Source organism: Rhipicephalus microplus, chromosome 1 (assembly GCF_043290135.1).
Source record: "Rhipicephalus microplus isolate Deutch F79 chromosome 1, USDA_Rmic, whole genome shotgun sequence".
Lineage (NCBI taxonomy): Eukaryota > Metazoa > Arthropoda > Arachnida > Ixodida > Ixodidae > Rhipicephalus > Rhipicephalus microplus.
The window spans coordinates 253,028,851-253,052,727 of record NC_134700.1 but is presented as its reverse complement, the minus strand read 5'-3'; the positions used below and the strand labels follow the sequence as shown (position 1 = coordinate 253,052,727).

The 23,877-nt window shown below is 47.0% G+C and overlaps 1 protein-coding gene across 7 annotated transcripts in view; it reads right to left on the bottom strand.

The window, feature by feature from the left end:
- The window catches only part of LOC119186565 (protein unc-13 homolog B), a 353,376-nt gene that overhangs the window by 224,548 nt on the left and 104,951 nt on the right, over window positions 1-23,877 (bottom strand). The window contains exon 1 of one of the 7 annotated variants that reach the window (XM_075893351.1): window positions 15,098-17,869. The exons of 4 other annotated variants lie outside the window; for them this stretch is intronic. In XM_075893351.1, coding sequence (XP_075749466.1) covers window positions 15,098-17,758 — 2,661 coding nt within the window. In that variant the 5' untranslated portion in view covers window positions 17,759-17,869. Of the gene's footprint in view, window positions 1-15,097; window positions 17,870-23,877 lie in introns of those variants that run through there. 2 more of the 7 variants (XM_075893346.1, XM_075893357.1) reach the window with 2 other exon arrangements.

Genomic DNA, 23,877 nt, shown 5'->3' with positions numbered 1-23,877 from the left:
CAAAGGGAGCGTCGCGAGTTCGATTAAAAGCCGCACCACCCGCCGGTGCCGTTTCAGCTGAGCGCCTCCCTTCGTAGCCTAAGAGGGCGCTACGAGCGTCGTGTACATCAGTCACGGCTGCATCTGCTCCCACAAAAACGCCGGATTGCCCCGGAACTTCTCTTCCTGCCTCCAAGATTCCTGTGCGCAAGGTCAGTAAAGCTGCTAAGACTCTTTTGCAACCAAAATCTTCGGGACTTAAAGCACAGAAGCGAAAAAAACCCCACAACGAGGACGCGCCCGGGGTACGTTCAAGGCTAGGCCTAACAAAGCACCCGCGCCCATGACCTACTACACTCCTGACCTGCCCAGAGAGCACCTCTTCCAGCGCCCACGTTCTAGTTCATACCTTCTGCCGCTAGGGCCGTCACCTACGAGCGGCGTGGCGCTAGTCAGCACCTGCTCGCTGACGTCATCTTCACTCTTTGTGGTCAAATTTTGACCAACAAAGCACTCGTAGTGCGTATTTATGATCCAAAATTTAGAATTATTCAGAAATAATAATACTAAAAGACATTCAGAATTTTTTTGCAATAAAATGCACGCTACCACGCATAGGCTGCCCTACATCGTGTAAATCTACGGGTTCCCACGTTTGTCAACCAGTGTGCTATAAATACTCAAGCGCTCTGAACACCTTGCTTAACCAGCAATGTATGGGAAGAAATAGTCACATATATGCCGCCAGTTCACTACAGAATGCAGGCATTCTTATACCAGCGCCTACAAAACAACCGTAAAGAAACAGACGAACAGGTTATAGGTAGCGCCACCAATGGTGAGCGGTTGAACGAGAGCGGGGACACGCGCTCCCATAGGAACCCCGCTATCTGAACAGGTCAGGAGTGTAGTAGGTCATGCCCGCGCCGACCCAACACTGGCGCGGGCGCAACGCCGGCTACTAGTGACCCCAATGCCGAAGTGCCCATGATGCTGTCCGCGTTCGACATGGACACCACACCACCTTTGAGTGCAACAGACAAAGCACACGTGTTTTCCATGCCTGCACCGCTTGCAAGTCATACGTTCATTACTACAAAAATAGGTGTAGGAGACGACAGGGGCAGGAACTATCACTTGGCTGTGTGTAAACTTATTTTGCCATATTTGGCGGAATCTGAGTGACAGCCGTGAGGTACGATTGGTGCTCGCATTTTGCATGCAGGTTGTGTTGCATCTTGTTATTGATTTACGTGCTCAGGACCAAGTAGTGCTAGCAGTTCATTTGTTTGGTTCCTCACTTGTCAAGTTTTTTGGCGCACTCTTCACTTGTTCAGCTCAGTGGTCTCTGGCACCCTACGTGGTCAAGGCAGGCGGCTATTGTCAGAGCTCTCTCACCTTCCTGCGAAGTCCATCACCTGGCACACATCACAATCAGGTAGGCATTTATTTCACCGTTATCGATCATTACCTATCTTATAAACAGTTATAAGGTGCACTCGCATGCCACAGCTCATACGAGCTAGGCATGTAACATGTCTGTCGCTATTATAAGGTGAATAATGAAACACGTGTTTGCCATGCTTGCATCGCTCATACATACCTTATTACTAAATTAGGCACAGAAAACAGTAGGGGTAGCAACGGTAACATTACTGTGCGTAGGCATATTTCAGTGCATTTTGTGGATTTTTAGTGTCGGCTATGAGGTACGACCATAGTGCTCGCACGCTGTGTTGCACCTTTATTGAGTTGCGCATGCAGGAAGCAGTACAGTGAACAGTTTAATTCTTCGGAATTATATGAAGCATTGCTTGCACTCAGCAATAACGGCATTTTTCCTTTGTTAGTGTCACTTAATTGTATTATTGTGGTGAAGCCTGCTGTTGAGTTGCATCTTTGTAGTTTGAGGATGTCACAGGTCTGTTTGTGCACGCACTCATTAGTGATCTCCTCGGTGCCCATGCACATGGCTGTTATAAGGTGCACTTGTAAGCCGGATCAGCAGGAGTCTGCTGTCACGTACACACCAGGCGTGTACGTGTCTTTGTCGTCTTATCGAGCGCAGACAAAGCACTCGTGTTTTCCATGCCTGCATCGCTTGCAAGTCATACGTCCATTACTACAAAAATAGGTGTAGGAGACGACAGGGGCAGCAACTGTCACTTGGCTGTGTGTAAACTTATTTTGCCGTACTTGGCGGAATTTGAGTGACAGCCGTGAGGTACGATTGGTGCTCGCATTTTGCATGCAGGTTGTGTTGCATCTTGTTATTGATTTACGTGCTCAGGACCAAGTAGTGCTAGCAGTTCATTTGTTTGGTTCCTCACTTGTCAAGTTTTTTGGCGCACTCTTCACTTGTTCAGCTCAGTGGTCTCTGGCACCCTACGTGGTCAAGGCAGGCGGCTATTGTCAGAGCTCTCTCACCTTCCTGCGAAGTCCATCACCTGGCACACATCACAATCAGGTAGGCATTTATTTCACCGTTATCGATCATTACCTATCTTATAAACAGTTATAAGGTGCACTCGCATGCCACAGCTCATACGAGCTAGGCATGTAACATGTCTGTCGCTATTATAAGGTGAATAATGAAACACGTGTTTGCCATGCTTGCATCGCTCATACATACCTTATTACTAAATTAGGCACAGAAAACAGTAGGGGTAGCAACGGTAACATTACTGTGCGTAGGCATATTTCAGTGCATTTTGTGGATTTTTAGTGTCGGCTATGAGGTACGACCATAGTGCTCGCACGCTGTGTTGCACCTTTATTGAGTTGCGCATGCAGGAAGCAGTACAGTGAACAGTTTAATTCTTCGGAATTATATGAAGCATTGCTTGCACTCAGCAATAACGGCATTTTTCCTTTGTTAGTGTCACTTAATTGTATTATTGTGGTGAAGCCTGCTGTTGAGTTGCATCTTTGTAGTTTGAGGATGTCACAGGTCAGTTTGTGCACGCACTCATTAGTGATCTCCTCGGTGCCCATGCACATGGCTGTTATAAGGTGCACTTGTAAGCCGGATCAGCAGGAGTCTGCTGTCACGTACACACCAGGCGTGTACGTGTCTTTGTCGTCTTATCGAGCGCAGACAAAGCACTCGTGTTTTCCATGCCTGCATCGCTTGCAAGTCATACGTCCATTACTACAAAAATAGGTGTAGGAGACGACAGGGGCAGCAACTGTCACTTGGCTGTGTGTAAACTTATTTTGCCGTACTTGGCGGAATTTGAGTGACAGCCGTGAGGTACGATTGGCGCTCGCATTTCGCATGCATGTTCTGTTGTGTCTATTGATTTGCGTGCTCAGCAGTTCATTTCTTTGGAATTGCACGACACATTGCTTACACCCGACAACATTGCGAATTTGCACGTCACTTAGCCATACTACTGCTTAACTGCAGCTAATCCAGCATGGGAGTCCTTGTGTGTACCCAAGAAGTTGGTGTATGGCAACAGAATCAAGCGATCGCATATGCGAAGTTTTGGGTGCCCTATCTTGAAGCCACCCATTTCCATCTCTTGCGCATACTACTGGCAGGCTACGGTGCAATTCATACTTGGTATCAACTGTTTGATTAGTCAATATATCACAAAAAGCTTTAAGTAATTGTTTAAAGTAATTATGTTTCAAGCTAAAATTTTAAAGTAATTGTATTCAATATTGGACCTGGCTGCACTTGAGAGGCTGAAGCTGCTTTCACATATGTGCAAGATATGAACATCTGTTGTCAACATTAGCGATATAATGGATAGCATTACTTAAGTTGTGAACATGTGTAATGTTGGAGCATATGCTAAGCTCACTTTTGACTGCACATTCAGGAATAGCCTTTTAAGAGACCCAAGTTGCGCAAGTATGGGTGCAGTTTTCTGTAGAATTTGTGCAGTTAATGTTACAGTCTCCGTCATTATTTCTTTTCCTTGCGCCGCCTGCTTCAACTTAGTTTAAACATTTGTAGCAGGTCAAGAATATTTATATTCACTGTGCTCTTATATAGAGGACTGCTTAAAAAGCATTGGCTAATGTTCATATGAAATTGAACATAACCTGACATGCTAACCAGATATTGGAATGATTCTACTATTGTAGACTGTAAGGTATTATTACCATTGTAGCAGTGTTTTTATTATAAAATTGGGCGGTCTGAAAAAGTGCACAAGCCAGTGAATGTAATTTAGCAAAATAAGTGCTCTACCTTCATTGCAGCCATAACATCAATGAAGAATGCCCACTTGCCGGCATTGCGCACAGACATTTTCAACATTGACCGACTACTTCGAGCACTACCACTATCACAGCAGTGTGTTGGGCGGTGCCCTTTGCCCTTGTGAGCCTTGTGGAGCTTTGTTTAAAAACTATCAGAGCCTAAGAAGTCACGTCTTCAGACATCACAAGAAGCGATGCAGCAAACAGACTGATGATGCGTTTGTCTGCTCTGTGTTGTCATGCGGGGCGAGTGTGCCTACTCGCACGGAGCTTCTTGGTCACATAGCTGCCCATCTGGAGAGTGGAATTGATGCTGTTATGTGTCCTTTTGTGGGTTGTGGTAGTGTGCTGAGGTCAGCAGGTTCCTTCAGAACACATGTTTCAAGGTATCACCGGGGCAAAACTGCAACACAGTGCACGGAAGTACCTGAAATTGAATCCAGTTCAGATCAAGAGCACAGTAGCACACCCCCTGCTGATGTTGGAGATAACTGTGAAAGGGAGTCTGGTTGTGACAGCGATTTGCCGCTGAACCCCTTTTTTTTTTTATAGTGATGTCATAATCGTGGAGTGCACGCCATTTTCCTGCTCATATGCTTTGGTGTTTACAAAAACAAAAGGAGCCTTTTTTATTTTGCAAACAAAATCTGTTGCAATCAATGCTCTATCTCGTCCACTTCTTTTTTTCTTGTCTATGTGGTTTACGTCCCTACCTTTCTTCAGCCTGAACCTACTAGCCAACAACATGTTCTAGTAAGCTGGTGCAGTAGTTTCAGGGTGGTATTCCCCACCAGTCTGTTTTTTGTCTTCTTTTTTTGGCGTGTCACAGCTGTTGCACTCAATTGTAGGGTGGTAATATAGTTCTACATTTCAATCAGTTTTCACTTTAATATCTCTACAGATGAATTCATCTATTATCAAGTAACTGTTATTTACTTTGATTTTTGGAATAATTGCAGGAAATCTTCCAGGAGAGGATGGCGGCCTGTGCGCCTGCATTATTTCAGATGATGGAGGAGGCGCCGACGAAACATACTATGGAACTGGTGGTGCGCGTGAGAGACGAAGGACAAAGAGAAAAAGCAGTCCAGGTAGCTGTGCTACCATTCCTCTGCGCGCATTTTAAGGAAGACAAGAACTACCTTTACCAAGTATTTGAAGTAAGTTTCACTTTGTTGCATTATGTTAGTACAAAACTGGACAGTAACATCTTTTCAGAAAGTGATGTATTGGTTTGTTGAGAACAGCTTTAGGTTCTAGATTTTATAGAATACAGTCGATCCCGGGTATATCAAACTATGATATATCGAATTATTGGCTATATCAAAAAGTTGAGAGATCCCCTTGAATTTCCCATGCAAAAATACGGGACTGCTGTACACATCTATCGAACTCACGCACAGCAGAACATCCGCTAAATTGAACTCTGAGCCACGCTAAAGCCCACAAATTGCATTTTTCCTAACAAATAATGATCATTTATAGCCACAATTCGACAAGTTCCGATCCCTTTTCGCGTGCAAGTGACTAAAAGGGGGTGCTGAAAAGTGAAACATTGAAACTCCATCTTGCTGATCTAGCTCGTTGCACAGCACTTGTGAGTGCACCGGTATGCTTGATGTGCGATCTGCAGGTTTTAACGTGGGGGCATGGTGATGACCGAGGGCACCAAAACGAAGTGGAATGACTTAAGGAAGTTTAGTGATCTCATTGCGATGTTCGCATTCAATCGTGTATGATGGCATGTGGGACTGAAAAGCGTGGCCTTCGAGATGTGCAACTTCATGAGGTATTTTGGTGCTTCCGGTTTTAGAACGCTCATTTCGGAGGCTACGCTTTTTTCTAGCTTTCCGCACCAAAGCAACAGCTGTCGGTTACAAAATGACAAAGCCACAAGTGACATCGCTATCACCAACATGCTGACGGTGGGAGCTTGCTCGTTTGTGGGCAGCATCGCCTTTTGTGGCTTGTGGACCTGTGTACTTCTCGCCTCGTTACTGATAAATCATCATTTGGAAGTCGGCGCTACACATTGATACGCTCGTAGCGATAAAAATCATGGCTGGTGCTAGGAGCGACCTCAAGTAAAGCACAGTCGTGAACTGTTTCTTTGCGGGCTTTGTGCCAGGTGACGACTTTGAGTGCGTCATGACTGCTGTCAAGGGCGTACAATGCCTCAGTAAATTCTATGCCTTGTTAGTGTTTTCGGGCACCATCTCGGACAGCGAGCGGCTTCATTGGAGCAGAAGACGACGTCGCTGGTTCTGACTGCATGGATGCCGAGATGATGCCCAATGTTGACGGTGCCGTGGAATTATTGCTTTCGCCACCAACGCTCTACGGAGCTTACATTGGCATTCAGTGCCACTCAGCGCTGTTGTGGCCGAATGAGCTGAATTTGCTTACTTGGAAGGGTCCAGTGATATTGAGGACAACTGAAACTTGGTGGCACGCAAAAAGAGAGAAAAGTTTACAGACTATTTTCAAGTGAAATGAAGTGCGATAACTTGCAAAAGTAGATGTTCAGGCCTTGTTCTTTATCATATTGTGAGAGAATCATTCTTTAAGTGCTTGTTAGGATTTCAAAAAACTGTTTTTAGGTCTGAGATGCTCTAATTTATGCCTTAAATACACATATTTTGTGTTTCGACTCATCGATATATTGAACTACATATATCGCGATCCCCTTCGAGTTCAATATATCTGGGATCGACTGAATGCTGTGCAGGTTTTTAGCACAAAACAATAGCTTTTTCAGTTGAATTTTGTGAAAAAAGCTGCTTTTGTATAAAGGAAAATTAAACTTTGACTGCTGAAATCAGTTTTCTTCTAATTTCACAATTTCTGAACTTTGAGCAGACTTAACTTTTTTACACTTCTTAATCGATGTATTTTCTTCCCATAAAGAACAAGTGCAATGCTACCGTATGAGAATTTAGTGACCGCTGCAGCAAAATTTTTTGACAGAACAAATATGCTAAACATCCAAAAATACCTAATTCATGAATTGCTGGACACAAGTTAAAAGGAGGATAGTGTAGCTTTGCATATCTTTTGCCTTTGTGCTTCATTTTAAGGTAATTTTGGTGGCTTTGTACAGCAGCATTATTCATTAAAATTACACCGGAACACGCGCTTTGTCACAAGTATCAGCATTTGAAGATAGTGTAAAAAAAAGGCAATTTTCAATTTTTTTGTGGAACTTACTTTGGTTATCCGCATTGTGTCGTAGTCACAAAAATGTTCTGAAAAAAAAAATACACTGCCCTTGAGCCAACAGTTAGTGCGGGCAGGTGCCATTGTTTCATCAGAGCCACTAGGATAGGGAGTGAAGTCCCCAAGCATCCGACTATAAAGTTCACAGAGTGAATGAGAAGGAACGTAGCGCTGTGAAAAGTGAGACTTCATGCAACAAAAACTGTGTTGGGGCATGGTGCACGCATGGTGAACCACAGTGCACAAACTTGGTTTACTAGCCTTTTTCAGGCTCAATGGGAAAAAAAGTGTTTGTGTGCAATCAGAGTGCTCCACATGCACAAAGCATTAGTTTTTTGCAATGCACTGCAGAACAATGTTTCTCGTCACTTTGGCTGTAGTGCCTCATTACGACGCAGTGAGGAGGGCACTAAGAATGGGAATAGGCCAGAGTTGTTGCAAGATGTTGCTCACTTTGTCCCTTGCTGTCGCACATGCAAAATAATTTTAAGCAATACTATCACCACTAACATTGATATATTGACCTGCAATCATTCAGAGTTGTCTATGATGTTGCTGTAATCCAAAGAGAAAAATGAATCAAAATGTGAGCAGGTTTTTTTGCGTGCTCGCTATCCATTCTACTTTGCTCTAAAATTGTTCCAAGTTTCAAGGCTCCTAGGTAGGTAATTTGTACTTGGTGCACACAGCCTGCAATAGACCAGGAACCATGGTGGAAAACGGAATTGCAGGGATCGCATCTCTGATTTATATATTGGAATGGCCGCAACTGTACATATCTCTTTGTGCTTTTGTGTACATGGGATATTTTTGCTCATCCAGGAGGGAACAAGCATCACTGAAAAGCTTGCCGAGTTGCCATCAACGCCTACAATCATTGCACTGGGTGAGTTCCCTTGTCGATATCATTATGTGTTGATTGTTGTGCGAGGAGGTCAAGTAAATTGATGACATTTTACAACATGAGTGTGAGCCTAACTCCAGCTACAAGGTGCAGTAGATACTTATACACTTAAATAACAGATGTTGTCGGAGGAGAAGAGTGGAAGATGAGGGCAGACCTGCAACTGGGTTTTATTCAGTACACTCATGCAGGGAACCTGCGTTCATTCTGATAGTCTGAGTGAAGTATCACAGACACAATCATTGCTTTTGTTCATTAGGAAAAAAGCCTAGGCAAGCTCAAGTGCCATTGGGTCACAACTGCATCTCAATTCTTGTCTTTGCCAGTAAAGTCTGCCATGGTTTACTAAAAGTAAACAATTCGTATGCATTTAAGTTGGGCAGGTGAGAACCTTGTCTGGTCTTTATCAAGGGCTGGTGTTCCCTACATCATTCATTTATACATTGACCTGTATGACCAATGTTAACATTCCTCCATGTCTGAGTGACTTCGTTATCCTACTTGACGAGCGCACGTCGAACTCAGTGGGGTGGCACTTAGTGCAATCTTGCACACCTCATAGAGGCAATGCGGGGTCTTAGCATTTACCTTGAACGGCACAGAAGAGTAACCTTCACCCACAAACTAGCTCACCAGACAAAATGCTGTGCTTTAATATTAACCCAACTTTAACATCAGATCATACATTCTGAACATATTTACCACGAGCATGTGAAGACTTATTTTATGATTGTGCGTATTCGAAGACTGAAAAAGGCCATTGCACATTTTTTCAAAGGAAGCCTTGGAAAAATTTTGGGAGCGTACAAACCACTAGTAGGGTGTGTAAAATTGCACTAAGTGCCACACCTTTTAGTTTGTTAGTTGCTTATCAAACCAGGAGGAATGTTTACATCAATCAAACAGGCCAATATATATATGAACGGCGCAGGGAACACAAGTTGTTGATTCCTGACAAGGGTCTTATCTGCCTCTGACTTCAGTGAAAGTCCATTGATTACTTGTCAGAAACTATGACAGCCATTACTGGCAAGAATGAAATTCGGAGATGCAGCCTTGACCAATTGGCTCCTAAGCTTGCTGAGGTCTTCTTTTTTTTTTTCAGGAGGAAAATGATTGGGCCAGCGTATTTGGCTCAGATTGTACAAGAATTAATGCAAGTCTATGATGCATAGATGAGGAATTTGCAGACTGTAGCGTGTAACCATACGTGTTCTAAATGAAGCCCATTGACGAGTCTGTACCCATCCTTGTGCTCTTCTCATATGTTTCATTTGAACCACACCTTGATAACCTTAAAGGGCTCCAACACGAAAAAGGGCAGCAGGTGCGAAGGTGGCCAGAAGTCTCGCACAAGTGTGCACACAAAGATAATGAAGTTGGCCCAGAAGCTGCGTTTCAATCAGTGAAAGTGTGAGCATGAATCATACACATTTTCTGATGATATCCGGTTATTAGAGCTGAATATTATCTTGATTGTGGCTTTGCATTTTCAATTTAATTTGTTTGTAAGTATTATGAGCCTGGCGTTTTCTTTTTTTTTGTCCTTCGGAGTGTAGTCAAAATATACTGCTATTATTTCACAAGAGCCAGCACATGAAAATGCACTCTCAATTGAGATTTCTATATACTGTGAATTGTGCCAAGGACATATAGTATGTTGTGAAAAGAGAAAAATGGAAGGTTTGGCCTTAATTTTATCCTAGTTATCAATCTCACTGATGCTTCGTTAAAGAACCCCAGGTGGTCGAAATTTCCGGAGCCCTCCACTACAGCGTTTCTCATAACCATATGTGGTTTTAGGACATTAAACCCCATATATCTATCTAATCTCACTGATGCTTATGTTAAACAGGGTTTGGAAATTCATTCATCTAAACCAAGGGCATACACAGAACTTTTTAGGGGGAGGGGGCCCTTTTTGATCTGAACCAGAGGTCTGGGCAGGCAAATGGTAATTTTGCGCTAAGTATTTCATGGAGAAAAAAGTTTGGGGGGAAGGAGGGGAGAGGCACGGGCCCGGTGTGCCACCGCCTGGCTACGAATAAGTGTAGTGTATATTCACATGATGTTTCTTAGTTCAGGTCAAGCTCTTTCAGTTTTTTTACAGGATCCTCAACCCCCCCCCCCTCCCACCTCAGCATAGTGAAAAAAAACATTCTGTGATCAATAAACAGTGCTTAAAAAATTTCACTAAAGCTGCTGCTTGGGCGAGTTGGTTCATGATTAAAATATGTGCCGTCTTTTTTTGCGCTGGTAAATCTATATTAAGAAAGTTCAGCCATAATTTGTAGCTATATGTGGCACATAGAGCTTAACAGCAGAATGCAAAGTTGAAAATCAGTATAGGTATTCACCCGTGCATTCTGCTATACAATAGCAACAAATATTTCTGAAAATGTAACTGCTCATTCTGAGCATGATCAGAGCCAGTGGGAAACTTCTCAGGAGCGCCGGGCAGGCCCTATACATCCTGTGCATTTTTGCTGATTTTAGGTAGTTTTCTCAGTGACTAAAAGGGATATTCATATAATCCATACATCATTTTCTTCCAAACTTTTTGCTCTTTTAACTTCATAATATAGAATTTTTGTGAATTTTTTACCACTAGAGCTTGACTTTTGAGTTAATTGGCATCTATGAAAATTTGTAACACAATAACGGTAAAGTGCATAGCTTCTATTTTGCTTCAGTAGCTGTATACAAAAAAAATAATCAACTGGTTATCTTAAAATACATGGGAAATAATGGTAGCTAAGTAATAAAAAACTGTTTTGAGATATGGAATAAAGTTCAAAAACAGGTGAAAAGTGATCGCACTGTCAGAAACACTGTTCAATTATTTTGTTTAGTAGTTACAAGCTTGGTAATCACTGCCAAAGTCAATTTTTCGCCGTGGAGCCTCTCGCAATGCTTGTCTTGTTTTTTTTTTTTTGTGAGATGTCATTCAGCTCTATCTGCAACGTATCGTCAAGTGTGGTCAACGATTTCCAGCAAATTCATTGTAGTTTGGCCAAGCTTCAATCCTATCTCAGAATAGAGGCTCGTGTGATACTACCATTATTAAATGCAAAAAAAATATTCAATGTCGCCATTTCTAGGACTCTCACCCTAAACAAAGAAAGGAAAGATTCTGTGACTCAATTCCCATTAACTCAACACTTACACTGAGTCGTTCTCACACATTGTTATTCAGTTGCATCAGAAATATTAGTCCATGTCCATTAGAGCATACCCGTTGTCCCCATGTATATACGTGATTCACCTCGAAAGATGCTGAAAAGGCTGGGAGGTTTAACAATAAAGAGCTTGCTGGTTCAGCACCTCAGTACGTCACAGGGATTTATTCACATTAACAAGAAAACTGTACGGGCTTCAACGAAATTTACACTTCCTCAGAACCTTCTTTACCCCCAGCATCTAAGGTTATCGACAAGCACGGCAAATGCAAGGTGTAATGATGCTAGGAGCTGAAAGTGTTCCAACCTATGTATTCTGAAGGCGGATTGTGAATACAAAGGTGCACAGTGTCTTCGGACTGCTTTAGAAGTTACCCGACAATCTTCTATACACAGCTGACTCTAGACAAGCATTTTGACTTTTGTACGTCAGAAAATTAGGCCGTAAGCATAGAGCGAATGCAAGGGGCTTGCACTAGAGTGTGTTTTCACTGGCTACTTCCTTTTGGAAAAACTGGTTTTGAGCCACCAAAAATGCTGTTTATGAAAAGCACGAATGTGGATGCACAAAGGGACACCCCTCCCCAAATTGCAAAGAAAACAAAGCGATTTTTTTTTTCACATTTTGCTCTACCACGTGCCCCTACTTTTTGTATCAAGGGCCATATACATACACAGAGAAGGCATTATAAAGTGTGTGTAAGTTGCTTCTTGCATTCATTTGATCACTTGTTTTTCACATTCTTTTCAGGCATAAACATGCTGAAGTGATGAAGAATGGTGATGTAGCAAGCTACAGCACATGTATTATATGTAAATAAATTCATCTGTGTTTTGTTAATGTTGCATTATTATTTATATGGTATGCAGCAGCAGGGGTGGTTTACACACACACAGTACATAAAGACTGCATTAGTGTAGGTTGAAACAGTACATAAAATTGGACATAAAACTCAATCATGAGAATCTACAGGCAGCCACATAAACATTCCATTCCATCCCGTAAAACATCGGCTTTTCGACAGTACTGGTCAACAAAAGCTTGTGTTAGTTTTTCACAAATTAAGTTACTACCAAAACTAAGTTTATTTTATGCTCAGTGAAACAACTCTTTCCTTCAAGGCAAAGAAACTACACAAAACCTTAGTCAAGCACAGAAAAGCCATTAAACGAAACCAGGTGTTTTACTGAAGCTTCTGTTTTCATTAATAATAACGGAATAATTTACAGCCAGACTGCTCTACAGCGATCTCCGTTTATTCCTCCTCTAAATACAGCAAATTCTGTATTCCTACAAACAGAGTCATGATGTGTTTGAGATAACAGATTTGCTGTGTTTGGGATAACAGATTTGCTGTGTTTGGAATAACAGATCTGCTGTGTTTGGAATAACAGATTTGCTGTGTTTGGGTTAACAGATTTGCTGTGTTTGGGTTGACAGATTTGCTGTGTTTGGGTTGACAGATTTGCTGTGTTTGGGTTAACAGATTTGCTGTGTTTGAAATAACAGATCTGCTGTGTTCAGGAATACAGATATGATGTGAAAGAGAATACGGAAAAATGTATAACAGAGACTTCGTGATACGGAGCCTGCTGTTACTCATTTACAGAATGCCTCCGGCAACGATTTACCAGCAGCTTTTGCTGTGTACCGAGACATTTTTTTTTACAGTGTAATAGCTGCTACACTGCGCTTATTTAATTTTTGATTTCATGGGCGAGGGGCGACTGTAACGTATTCGTCAGTTTTTTCCATTTCCACTCTATTATTTTTTTTTATTTTAGGAATGTCATGACAGCAGTTGCGACACAGTGAATCGTGAGATAGCGGTATAGATTTAGAGACCTGGGGCCAAATTCACAGAGTTCCTGTTTGCTGAGTGCGTTTTCGGAGTCTCAACCGGCTTCACTATACTGGTACGTCCCGCATCCTGATTGGCTCAAGTATGCTCGTACTAAAACTTTTAGCGTAAGGTTTTTTTTTTTTTTGGTGAGTACGAACCCCTGCTGTATTGCGACAACAAATTTAAAGTATTTTCAATTCTACCGCACCCGCTTGAAACGTACGGTAAACCGAAACAATGCTGCGCCAAAAACATGTTGCTCAAGTTCAATGTAGCTTTAGAGTGGAACAGTCAGCACTGTTGTTGTGTATTCTTAGGTATAATAAAACGGAGTCCTAATATGAAAGTCACCATATAGATTACAGGAAAAACTAAAGTATTTAGGAAAAAAAGGGAACGTTCGGGCTCCCTCACTTGGGAAACGACAACTCTCGAAGTTTCGCCTAGTGCGGACTTTTTATCGACATTAGTTGCGACTTCGACCTTCACTTGCTTCATTAAAATACGACAGCTTAATGGTAGTAAAAGTAATTACGAAAAAAAAGTTACACAATAATACTGGTACCACTTAAAGGTCTAGCCGGCAATGCTACCGCACTTTCTCTTATTCGGGCTGCTGTAACGAAATCTTGGCCGTATTCGATGGAACGCCCAGTCGGTGCACGACTTGCAAAATTACGCGAGTAGCTGCGAGTGCCTCCGCCCGTATATGTGTCTACAGGCTCCTCTAGTGTCAAAACGTGAGAATATCGTGAGGAGAGAGAAGGAGTAAAGAAAAGGCAGAGCAGTGTTAAAACTTGTAGGCTGTCACGAATTGGCAATATTAGGAATGCAGCTACTACTAATCTTTCTAATCGCGGCGTGTTAAACAACTTACGTCCAATCGACATCAATTAGGTTGCAAAACTTTTGACACGTAAGCCACACGAAGACTATCTAAACATTAGAATCCGTCACAGATGAGTTCACTCAAAGTGCAATGGGGCACCATTCACAATGAGCGGCACGAAACAGCTTCAATCAGTCCCGAATCTAAGGGGGAGGGGGGGGGAGTGACCTGCCCCCCCCCCCGCCTGAAGTTAGAATGGAAGGGGGTGTTTTTTACCGGGAATGTATAATGAAAATACGGTTTTTTTTATCTTAAACAGGCGCCCACCTTCCCCATACCAGAAAAATTCCTGGCAACGGGCTTGGCTTCGATACCACCGTCTTGCGATCTCTCAGTGCACGGTCTCTTTGCGCCCATTGGGAACAAACGCCACACTTCGTGCCACGGGAAATATTTCTGATATCTCACGCACAAAAAAGCAAACTTTGGACGACCGCATTCTGACGATGTCCTAGTATACGCGCCGCAATGTAGCAACATTAATTTAAATGCGGCTACAAACAGACCGACCGACACGCCGATTATAGAGAGTAGATCGACACTATGAGCCGACTGTTGATCATAGCAAACGTGTGCATGGCCGGTTTCCCACCAGCAACTGCACGAATGGGTTTCTAATAAAATGCTGTTTTCACAGAAAAGACACAGCGAAACGTTCAAGTGATAAGCTTTGACAGCGGGGACATTACGTCGAATCCCCTCCATCCCCTTCCCCACCCCGAAAACAAACAAAGAGCGCGTGTACACTTGTCAGAGGAATCATCATCTTCATAGAATCATCGAAATATCCGATGTGAGCCAAAGGCGAGAAAAGCATAGCAAATGCTACTGCATCTAGGGCTCAGATCAAATGCGGCAAAGAAGAGCTTACCACGAGAGCTATCCATTTTCCTTTGACGCCACCTGCCGCTCCCGGCGCCCCATCGCCTTGGTCCTGTGACGAAGAGCCCAGACGGCTGAGAAGGGCCCCCGCCCTCCGCTCCGACGTCGTGGGCACCGGTTTCCCTTCGGGCTTCCCTCGCTGTTCGTCCGCTGCTGCTGATTCTGTGGCACCCTCTTGTCCCGAATCTCCGGCGACGACGCCCGTCGCTCCTTCCATCTCCTCCTGTGGCACCTCGTCGCCAGCGTCTTCCGCACAAGGGATGACGTCGTCGAGAGCGCGCACTGCACCGTCGACAACATCACTTTGATCCACACCGCCGACGGCGTGTCCAGGACTGCGATCAGCCTCTGGAAGCCGATCTTCTAGTGGCGAGTGCCGTAAGTCGACGCGGTGGTCGGACTCCCGCGATGCGTCCTGTTTCGCATGCTCCTGGTATCGCTCTTCGCGATACGGGGAATCTAGGTACCTTTCATCGTGGTACCTATCGTCCTGATATTGTTCGTCTCCGTATCGGCCATCGTCATAACGATCGTCTCCAAACTGCGCGCTCGAATACCTGCCGTCTTCGGACGCTTCCGCCGTCTCGTCACTCGGCTGCGAGGGAAGACGCGCGCGGCTGTCGGAGCTGACACCTTCGTCGCGTTGGTTCTCTAGCACACTGAGATCGGATTCGCCTCCACTCACAGACGACACGGATCCGAAAAACTCCTCACCGCTCCAACCGATGTCGTTAGGCGGCAGTTTTTGGTGGCGGTAAGGGCGTTCTACCGGAGCTGGCGATCCGTACTCGGCGTCCACAAAAGCCTCCGAGTCGACCGAGTCCTCGTTCCAGCCACGCTCTGACAAGCGTGGCGCCTGCTGGCGAGGTCTCGGTTGCGGTGAGGCACCCTCAGCTTCGGCAAATACCTCCGACTCCGAGGTAAAGGACGAGGCGAGGCTAGAACTCGGACGGCGCGAATCCTCTTCTTGGACGGCGTTTTCTTCTTCAAATGGCGGCTGCCCGCTGCTCGATCGGCGCAGCTCACCGATGGTAGGGAACATGCACGACACTTCCTCGGGCTTCAGTTCCAAGGGTCCCGGTAAAGGAGAGGTGCCCACCAAAGGTCCTGTTTCCCCCGAAGGAGAGTCGGGCAACGGTTCCGGATGTTCAGGCTTGGGTGTGACGGGCGGAGTCGTCGTCATCTCAGGCAACGACCTCTGCACGACAAGCGGTGGTTGTGGCTCCCTAGGTAGTGCTGGTTCACTCTCACTCTGCGCACTCTGGGAGCGTAACAGCGACAGGCGCCTCGCCCTAGCCCGCTGCGATTTCTCTTTAGAACCATCCCGTTTAAGTAAGCTCGAACTCATCACTTTGGTGTAGCCCATGCTGAGCTTGGATCCCAAGTTCGTCAGCAGAGCGCTGGGCCCGGCTCCGAATGGCGAGTGGGCAGAACTGGACGGCGTCTGCTGCTCCGCCGAGGACACAGTCACATCACTCAGCGTCCGCTTTGGACACACGTCAGGAAGAAGCTCAGTGGCCGCCGCCACGGTCGACGGAGGCACGGCCGCCGTCGTGTGCCTCCGCTCGCGAGCCTGTTTAACACGCTGCTTGCGAGGACTCGGGAAGGACATCCCGGTTGTCTTCCGGCGCTCAGGCCGCACTTCGGGATCGGGCTTCGTCACTGCTGCGGGTTCTACCATCGCTGGCTGCGGCGACTCGCCGTGCACTTGCGCCTCGATGACGCTCGGCACCAGCTGGGTGGACGCCTCGCTGGACGTGTCCGAAATGAAGGCGCCCACGGCCATGCCCACCTCACGGCCACCCGGCGTCGGCGACGGAGGTATATCAGGGACTAGAACCGAGGCCGACACGAGGTTCTTCTGGACGGCCAGAGCCAACTCCTGGCTCGCTTCACGCAACCTCGCCAGTTGGCGAGCACGTCTGTCTTCTTTGACCTCAACGTCTTCCTCCGGCTCGAGAAGTTCGCAACAGGGTACGTCCTCCTCTTCCTCGACACGGGCCAGCGCCGAAGCTCGGCCCAAGTCCTCAGAGAGCCGACCCAGTTCGCAAAGGTCTCGGTCGCTCACCAGGCTGCCGCCGGCAGCACCTCGGTACCTGCGGTAGTCCGACGCGGTAAACACACTCGCGGAGTCCGATTCCTCATTTTCGCACGAACACGAGCCTTCCTCCGAGGTAGCCTCTTCTTGACTCGACACCACCTCGGGCACGGCCTCGAGCACGGTCCGACGTAGGAAGACCGCTTCGCGCGGTGACATCGGCTCCGGTCCCGCTTCGGCGCCAACTTCCTCGCGGAGCCGGCGCTCCAATTGCAGCAGCACATCTTCGGCGATCGGCTCGACGGCCCCTTGCTCGCCGTGTATGAGGCCCATGAGCTGGCCAATGACCGCTTGCTGTTCGAAGAGCAGCACCTCGAGTCGCTCCAACTTCTCCCACATCTTGACGTACTCTTGAGAGAGCAGGTCGACAGCGCGCCAGGCGTAGCGTAGCTCCACTTCAAGTTCACTGAGCCGGCCGCCGAGGCGGTCCATGAAGGCGTCGACGGCACCCTCAATCCTGCCGCTGAGCAGCTGATAGTAGTCGGCCGGTGCCCGCGCACCGGGCGGCGGCACCGAGCCGCCGCCACCGCTGCCACCGGCGCCGCCGTCCATGTCGGTGAGGTCAGCGCAGCGCCGGGTGCCATCGCCGGCCCGCAGAGCCGACTCGCATCGTCCGCAGAGGACAAGCGGGCCTAGGGGCTCCTCCGCGGCGACGACGCCACGGCCGCACGCACACGCAAGCACACGCTCCTTGCCGCGCACCAACGCTGCGCCGCGGGGCGCATGCGCCAGCCGGGGACCCTTCCTCTTCACTCTTTTGGGGTCTGCCTTTCCCCTACACCCTACTACTCCGGGGCCCGCGTCCCGCGTTGGGAGAGAGGCGGGGAAGGGCGAAGCCGTATCGCTATTGATCGCGAGAAAGGAAGGAGAGGATGAAAGGCCCTCCTCAGCAGTGCCGACCAAAAGCACGGCTGCTCGAGGAGAAGAAGAGAACTGGGCCCAGGAGGGAGTAAATGAATGAAGGACAATGCAAAGGCACTACTTTCAGTCCCGAGGGAACTAGAACGAGCCAAGATGAATGACCGGCGACAAGGAAGTGATCAGAACGAGGCTTTGGCCACACGATGAATGAATGCGAAAGCGTCGACCAGAAAAGAGGCCCTAAATGCAGCCACAGCCGCACGAATGTAAACGAGACGAACACTAAACCCAACTTGAGACCAACCCACAAAAGGTTGACAAGCTGTGTTGCACAGAGGCGTCCAACGAAAGGCCGAAGTCAGTGTCCTCGCTTTTGATCATTTCGCGCGCATACGGACGCTATTTATAAAAAAACCGACGGAAAGGGGAGTGACGCACTGTCGCCTGACCCCCATTCTCAAATCTTGTGGCCTCAGCACCTTATCGGCAAGAAACAAAAGTGAAGCCCAGAACTATACGCTGATGGCTCAGCGCTAGAGCTCGCATTAGCAGCAGCAGCACAGAGCGCATTTCTTGCCAGGTGGGGACACCTGGTGTAGCATACGTCAAACGAAAACGGAGCTCTGGCCCGGCCGACTCGAACACAACAGATGCCCTCCTTCCTCCAGCACCCAAGCTCGGCAGTGGGTTGTGTGGGGGCGCGCTTGTAGCCGCGCGAAACGGGCCGTTTTATACAGGGTGCCCTCGCTGCGAAATGAGCGGCGAGGCAATTAATTGAGGACGCCACACACGGCGGCGTCCGCTTGCGCATCACGCTTGCACGCCCCTGGTTCCCACTCCCCCGAGAACATCCTCTCCCCTAGAGTCCCGCTACAGGGCGTGAGTTGCCTTCGGTGCCCCGCGCAGCCCCAACCCGCTCTCAAAAATGGGTGTCTTTGTCTTCGTCAATTAGCGCGGATGCCTCGGTGCCGCACCGTGTTTACCAGCGGCCACCTTCTGGCCGTCCATGGAAGAATGCGCACTAATTTCTTGCGATGACATGCGCTCGCGTGCCGAAAGCATTCACGATTACAGTGCTTTGGATGCAGGCGGGTTGCACAGGAACAGCCGTAAAAACATATCTGCCCACGAACGACGCTACAGCGCCGAACTTGTAATAACGCCAACCGAAAAATACACACAGACACACACGAGAAGCATGAAAAAGCTGACAGAAGACTTGACCCCGTATTCTAGAACGTCCCTTCACTCAACGCTTCACCTTCAGTTGAGAAAGCCGATGGGAGCGCCATCTCTGAGAACGGCAAGTCACTGCATATCAGAGATAATCTGCGGCGATTCTTCAGTAGCGCAGCGTCATTTTCAGCCGAGAAGTGGCGCACTGCTCAACTCTGTCAAGTGAAGGGTGAAAGTCGAGTCGAGGAGCGTTTGTGAATACGGGGGGTTAGTTCAATCAGTTTAGAGTTAGGAAGCGTTTTCTTCACTTAGAGAACGCACGAGGCAACATCAATTCAGAACAGGAAGAGCTATAGCGCGAATTAACGAAATAAGTGAGAAAGCACGACGTTCGCTTGCAAATAAGTGTTAAGCCCGCGTCTTTGTTCGTGTCCCGCCAGTCCTAGCTTAGTTTTATGTAAAAAAAAAATAAAGTAGCACTCTGTACTTCGGAGGATAAATGCAACCTATATTGACCATGTAATTACGATTCCGCATTAAACTCCCGGAGAAGAAATAAGGGCTCACGAGAAGAGCTTGATCGATCTTAACTCAGATTGCTAGTTAAACGTATTTTTGTTTCAGTATACAGCATGAACACGTGGCACTGATCGGTGAACTTACTCATTCAAGGGCCCCTATATCACAGCGAGTTCAAAGGCGAGACAGTGTAGTTTACGTTTATTGCGTACGTTTATACGTTTATTGCGGACAACAGTCATGCCACGCAAAGCGGCACAGGCAAGCGACCGCACGGCAAAGCAGGCTAGGTGACCGTTCACGACGGATGTACTTCGTATATCGACCAATCGCGAGCTTATTTCATCCTGACGTCACGCGAAGAAAAAGCTGGCGTCACGATTTTGTGCCGGAAAGAAGGAACGCCGGGAGAGAGTAACGCGCTCGTTTTTCATATCCTGGTTAGGGGCCCTTTGACAGCACGAAGGAACACGCGGGGAACGTACTCATCAGTCGACTCATTCATACTCGTAGCCATCTATAAAAGTGAGATCCTCGTGGAGTCCGAGTACGAGTCGGCGCAGGCGAGCGCTAAGGTTAGCAAGTCTCAGCGATATAAGGTGGGTGTGGGCATAGGTGTAAGTTGAGGCACAAGTGGCTTGACGCGACAGCCATTTTCAGTGAAAATGCCCGGCCTGAGTCTATAGTGATATAGAAGACCAGCACGCGGTCAATCAGTTCCGCGTTCAACCCCCAACCTTTCCACGTTATCTATCGTCGGTTTATAGGAACACACTGGGCGGGTGTCAGGGGATCAGGCTGCGGCAGTTTATATTATAAGCATCAGTAAAAAAAAAGCGCGAATCAAATGTTATGCCAAACAACCTCAAGCCTATATATATATGCGCGAGCTAAGTCATGTTGTGCGAATTCGATTCTGTGTTTCTCCGAGTAGGGTATACATTATTAGGCTTCAGTAAGAACACAAAAATTTTAAATTCGTTCGTTCATTATATACGCTATAGAAATTTAAACCATCGGGTTTTCTAGAAAATTGGCCATGCAATCTAAACATGTTTATAGTCCTCTTTCGCCAAATTACGAAACCGTTATTGACGCAATAGATTCTTTCGTCGACTTATTTGCCGCACATAAATCCGCTACATGGTAATATTTTAGTGCGATCATATCCACGAGCGAAAGCGACGGACACTGTAAAAATAACTGAGTTCTGGAACGTTGTTGTCGCGTTTCCATTCGCCATGTTTCCCTTAGTAGGTGTTCGGATAAACATGTCGTAAGCTATCGCTCTCTGGCGCCTACTTCCCTGAATTATCACGTGAAAGAAACACTAAACCTTCGATTCACCGCCCAACAACACAAACACGAAGAATGACAGGTCATTCGCACCACGCACAAGCCTATACGGGACGACTTCGAACGACGCCATTACCAACGGCAATATGGTTAGCCTATCGAGCAACGCCGCGAGCACGGTATAGATGCCGATGGCGCAAGGTCGCAGGCGCTTGATCACGCCGCTCGCTGCGCCTCCTCTTGGGTGGTTCCTTTCGCTGCAGCAGAAACACGGGCAGCGACGCGAGCACCCGACGACGCGCAGGCACTGCACACACACGAACATCTCTAGGAAGACAAGCACAGCTCATTTCCGCGCGGGAGGAACAACAGCGAGCGTCGGCGGCAGCACGAAAACGGGCTCCGGTCACGTTCGGCGGCGGGTGATCGAGAAGAAAAGGCAGCGCTAGTTTTCGTTTTCTTTGGACGTTGCAAGTTGAGGGTGTAGGAGTGGGAAACACAGGGGGTGCGCCCTATCGCTTACCGACAGGATGCCAGCGCACTGGCTGGGCCCAGATTACTCCGCGCGCCGCCGCCGCCGACAGCGTCCGCTGACCCGCACCGGACGCGGACGAAGTATCGCCCCTCCCCGCCCCGCTCATCGGTCTCTGTCGATACAGAGACGCCAGAATGCCGCTTGGACATAACTTACTAACAGTTTTTTTTTCATGGTATTTATTAAAGTACTTAGGCAATAAAGACAAAATCAAGCGAACAAAAGTACAATCAAATCGCGAAAGTAAGCGTTCAAGCGTTACTCATACTACTAACCGTGCTGAAATAGCGAATACTCGGCTTGACCGAGAAAAAAAAACGAGGGACAGCGAGAGAAGAGGGGAAAGTGTATGCTATATCACGTGACATTCATTACATTACTCGCGACGTTCTCAGTCAACCGATTACGATAGAGGCGCACCCTTATAAGTGGCTCCGGATTATTTGCAACCCCACTGGAGTTTACTAACGCGCACCCAAATCTATATAAGGACGAGGATGTTTGCATGTCAGTCCCATCGCCCATGCCACGATCGGAAATCCAACTTACCCTGTCGAGCTTAGCAGAGCGACGCGTTAACATACGAAGGTATCACGGAAGGTTTACAAAATGCTGATCGTATACTTTCACAAGATGAAGACCTGCTAACCGCGGGTTGGTATAATCAAAAATAAAGTTTGATAATAATTTCTGCATTGTGCATAGTTATTAAAACACGTAATGGTCTTAGAGCAAATAGTATTTAGAGCACGTAGCAATTAGAGCACACAAAAAAAACAAAAAAAACGGGATTTTAACGGGATAGAGAAACGAGTAGAGGATCTCGCCTATACGCGTACATTACGAAAAGTGATCGATCGTTTTTGGGCGGAATGCGAGTGCGGTGTCGTAACTACAAACCCCCTGGTCGGCTGACGTCTACTCGAGCTGTCGGCAGAGATAGTTCGAAGTAACGCTAAAGCGAGCTCGCCAGTTTCCGGCGTTGCGCAGCGGCGCGGGCGAGCGATGCCCCGCGGAGGCGCTCGTCGAAGTTGGAACGGAAGCCGCCGCGTTATAACTTCGGCTGCCAACATCCCCTCTGTATGGGACACACTCGGGCGCCACCGCCCGTAACCCGTTTTCACAGGCGCCAACGTCGTAATCGCGCTGAGCCGGACATCAATCACACTAAAACAACAAAAGTGGAGAAAAAAAAAGCGCGACTCCGAGGGAAGTCGAGGGGCCGTCTGACCCATAGATCGTCGCCCTACATTGCCGTTTTCATTTCTTTTCCAATCTCTCTCTTTTTCTCTCTCTCTCTTTGTCGAAGGCGCCACTGACAACAGGCCGCAGAATTTGGCGACAAGAAGCTCGGCGGACACACGAAAAAAAAGAAGAAAAAAAAAACGAATGCCAACTGTAGCCGTAGAGGCATTCTTTAAATCACTTTGCTCAGCCAGGGGTCACCGAAAAAGATGAGGGGACGGGAGGGTGTAAAAACGGACTAAAACACATTCTACCCATCTGGAGGCAAACACTCTTTCCCTTCTTTCATCGCTATTTTCCCCGCCTTTCTGTAGTGCGGCATTACTGCCAACGAGTTGAAGCCCTTCTACACAGAGAATGGAAACTGCGCAGAATGTCCCAAGTGCGACTGCGATTATCTTTTCACGGGCGTGAAGTTCTTACTTTTAGGGAAAACAGGTAACGACCGTGATGATGGCGATGATGATTATGACTATCGTGAAGATGATGATGACGACGTTCCCTCGCCTCTACACGTACGCAACGTTACTCGAGAAACGTGGATGACAGAGCTAATAATAGGGAAAAAAATAACAGAGAAAAAAGTTCAGGCTGAACAGTACTGGTGGTGCCAGACCTGAAGGAACAGCGGTTATCTCTGGACCAGCCATGGCCAGAAGACAGCCAGTTAAGCTGAGATATAGTCACCTGAACAGAGAAAGGGGCAGCTAAGCCCGGGAAAGACAGGTTGAGGCTCTGCCTATCTCTACATTTATATGTATCGTTTTTTTTTCTCTCTTCCCCTTCCTTTCTAACCCATTCTTCGTCCACGTATCTTTCTATTTTTTTCTTTCTTTCTCTCTCTCTATTTCCTTCTCTCTGGTCCATGCTCCTTTATTTAATTTATCTCCTTCTTTCTTCTTATCTCTATATTTTGTCTCATCTAGTTCATAGCAACGCCATCATATAGTTCACTGGGAGGCGCAACTTGCGAGCTTCAGACCCAGAGGTGCAATCAGTGCTTCTGAGTCCGTTACACAAGCGACGCAAGCCAACGGGG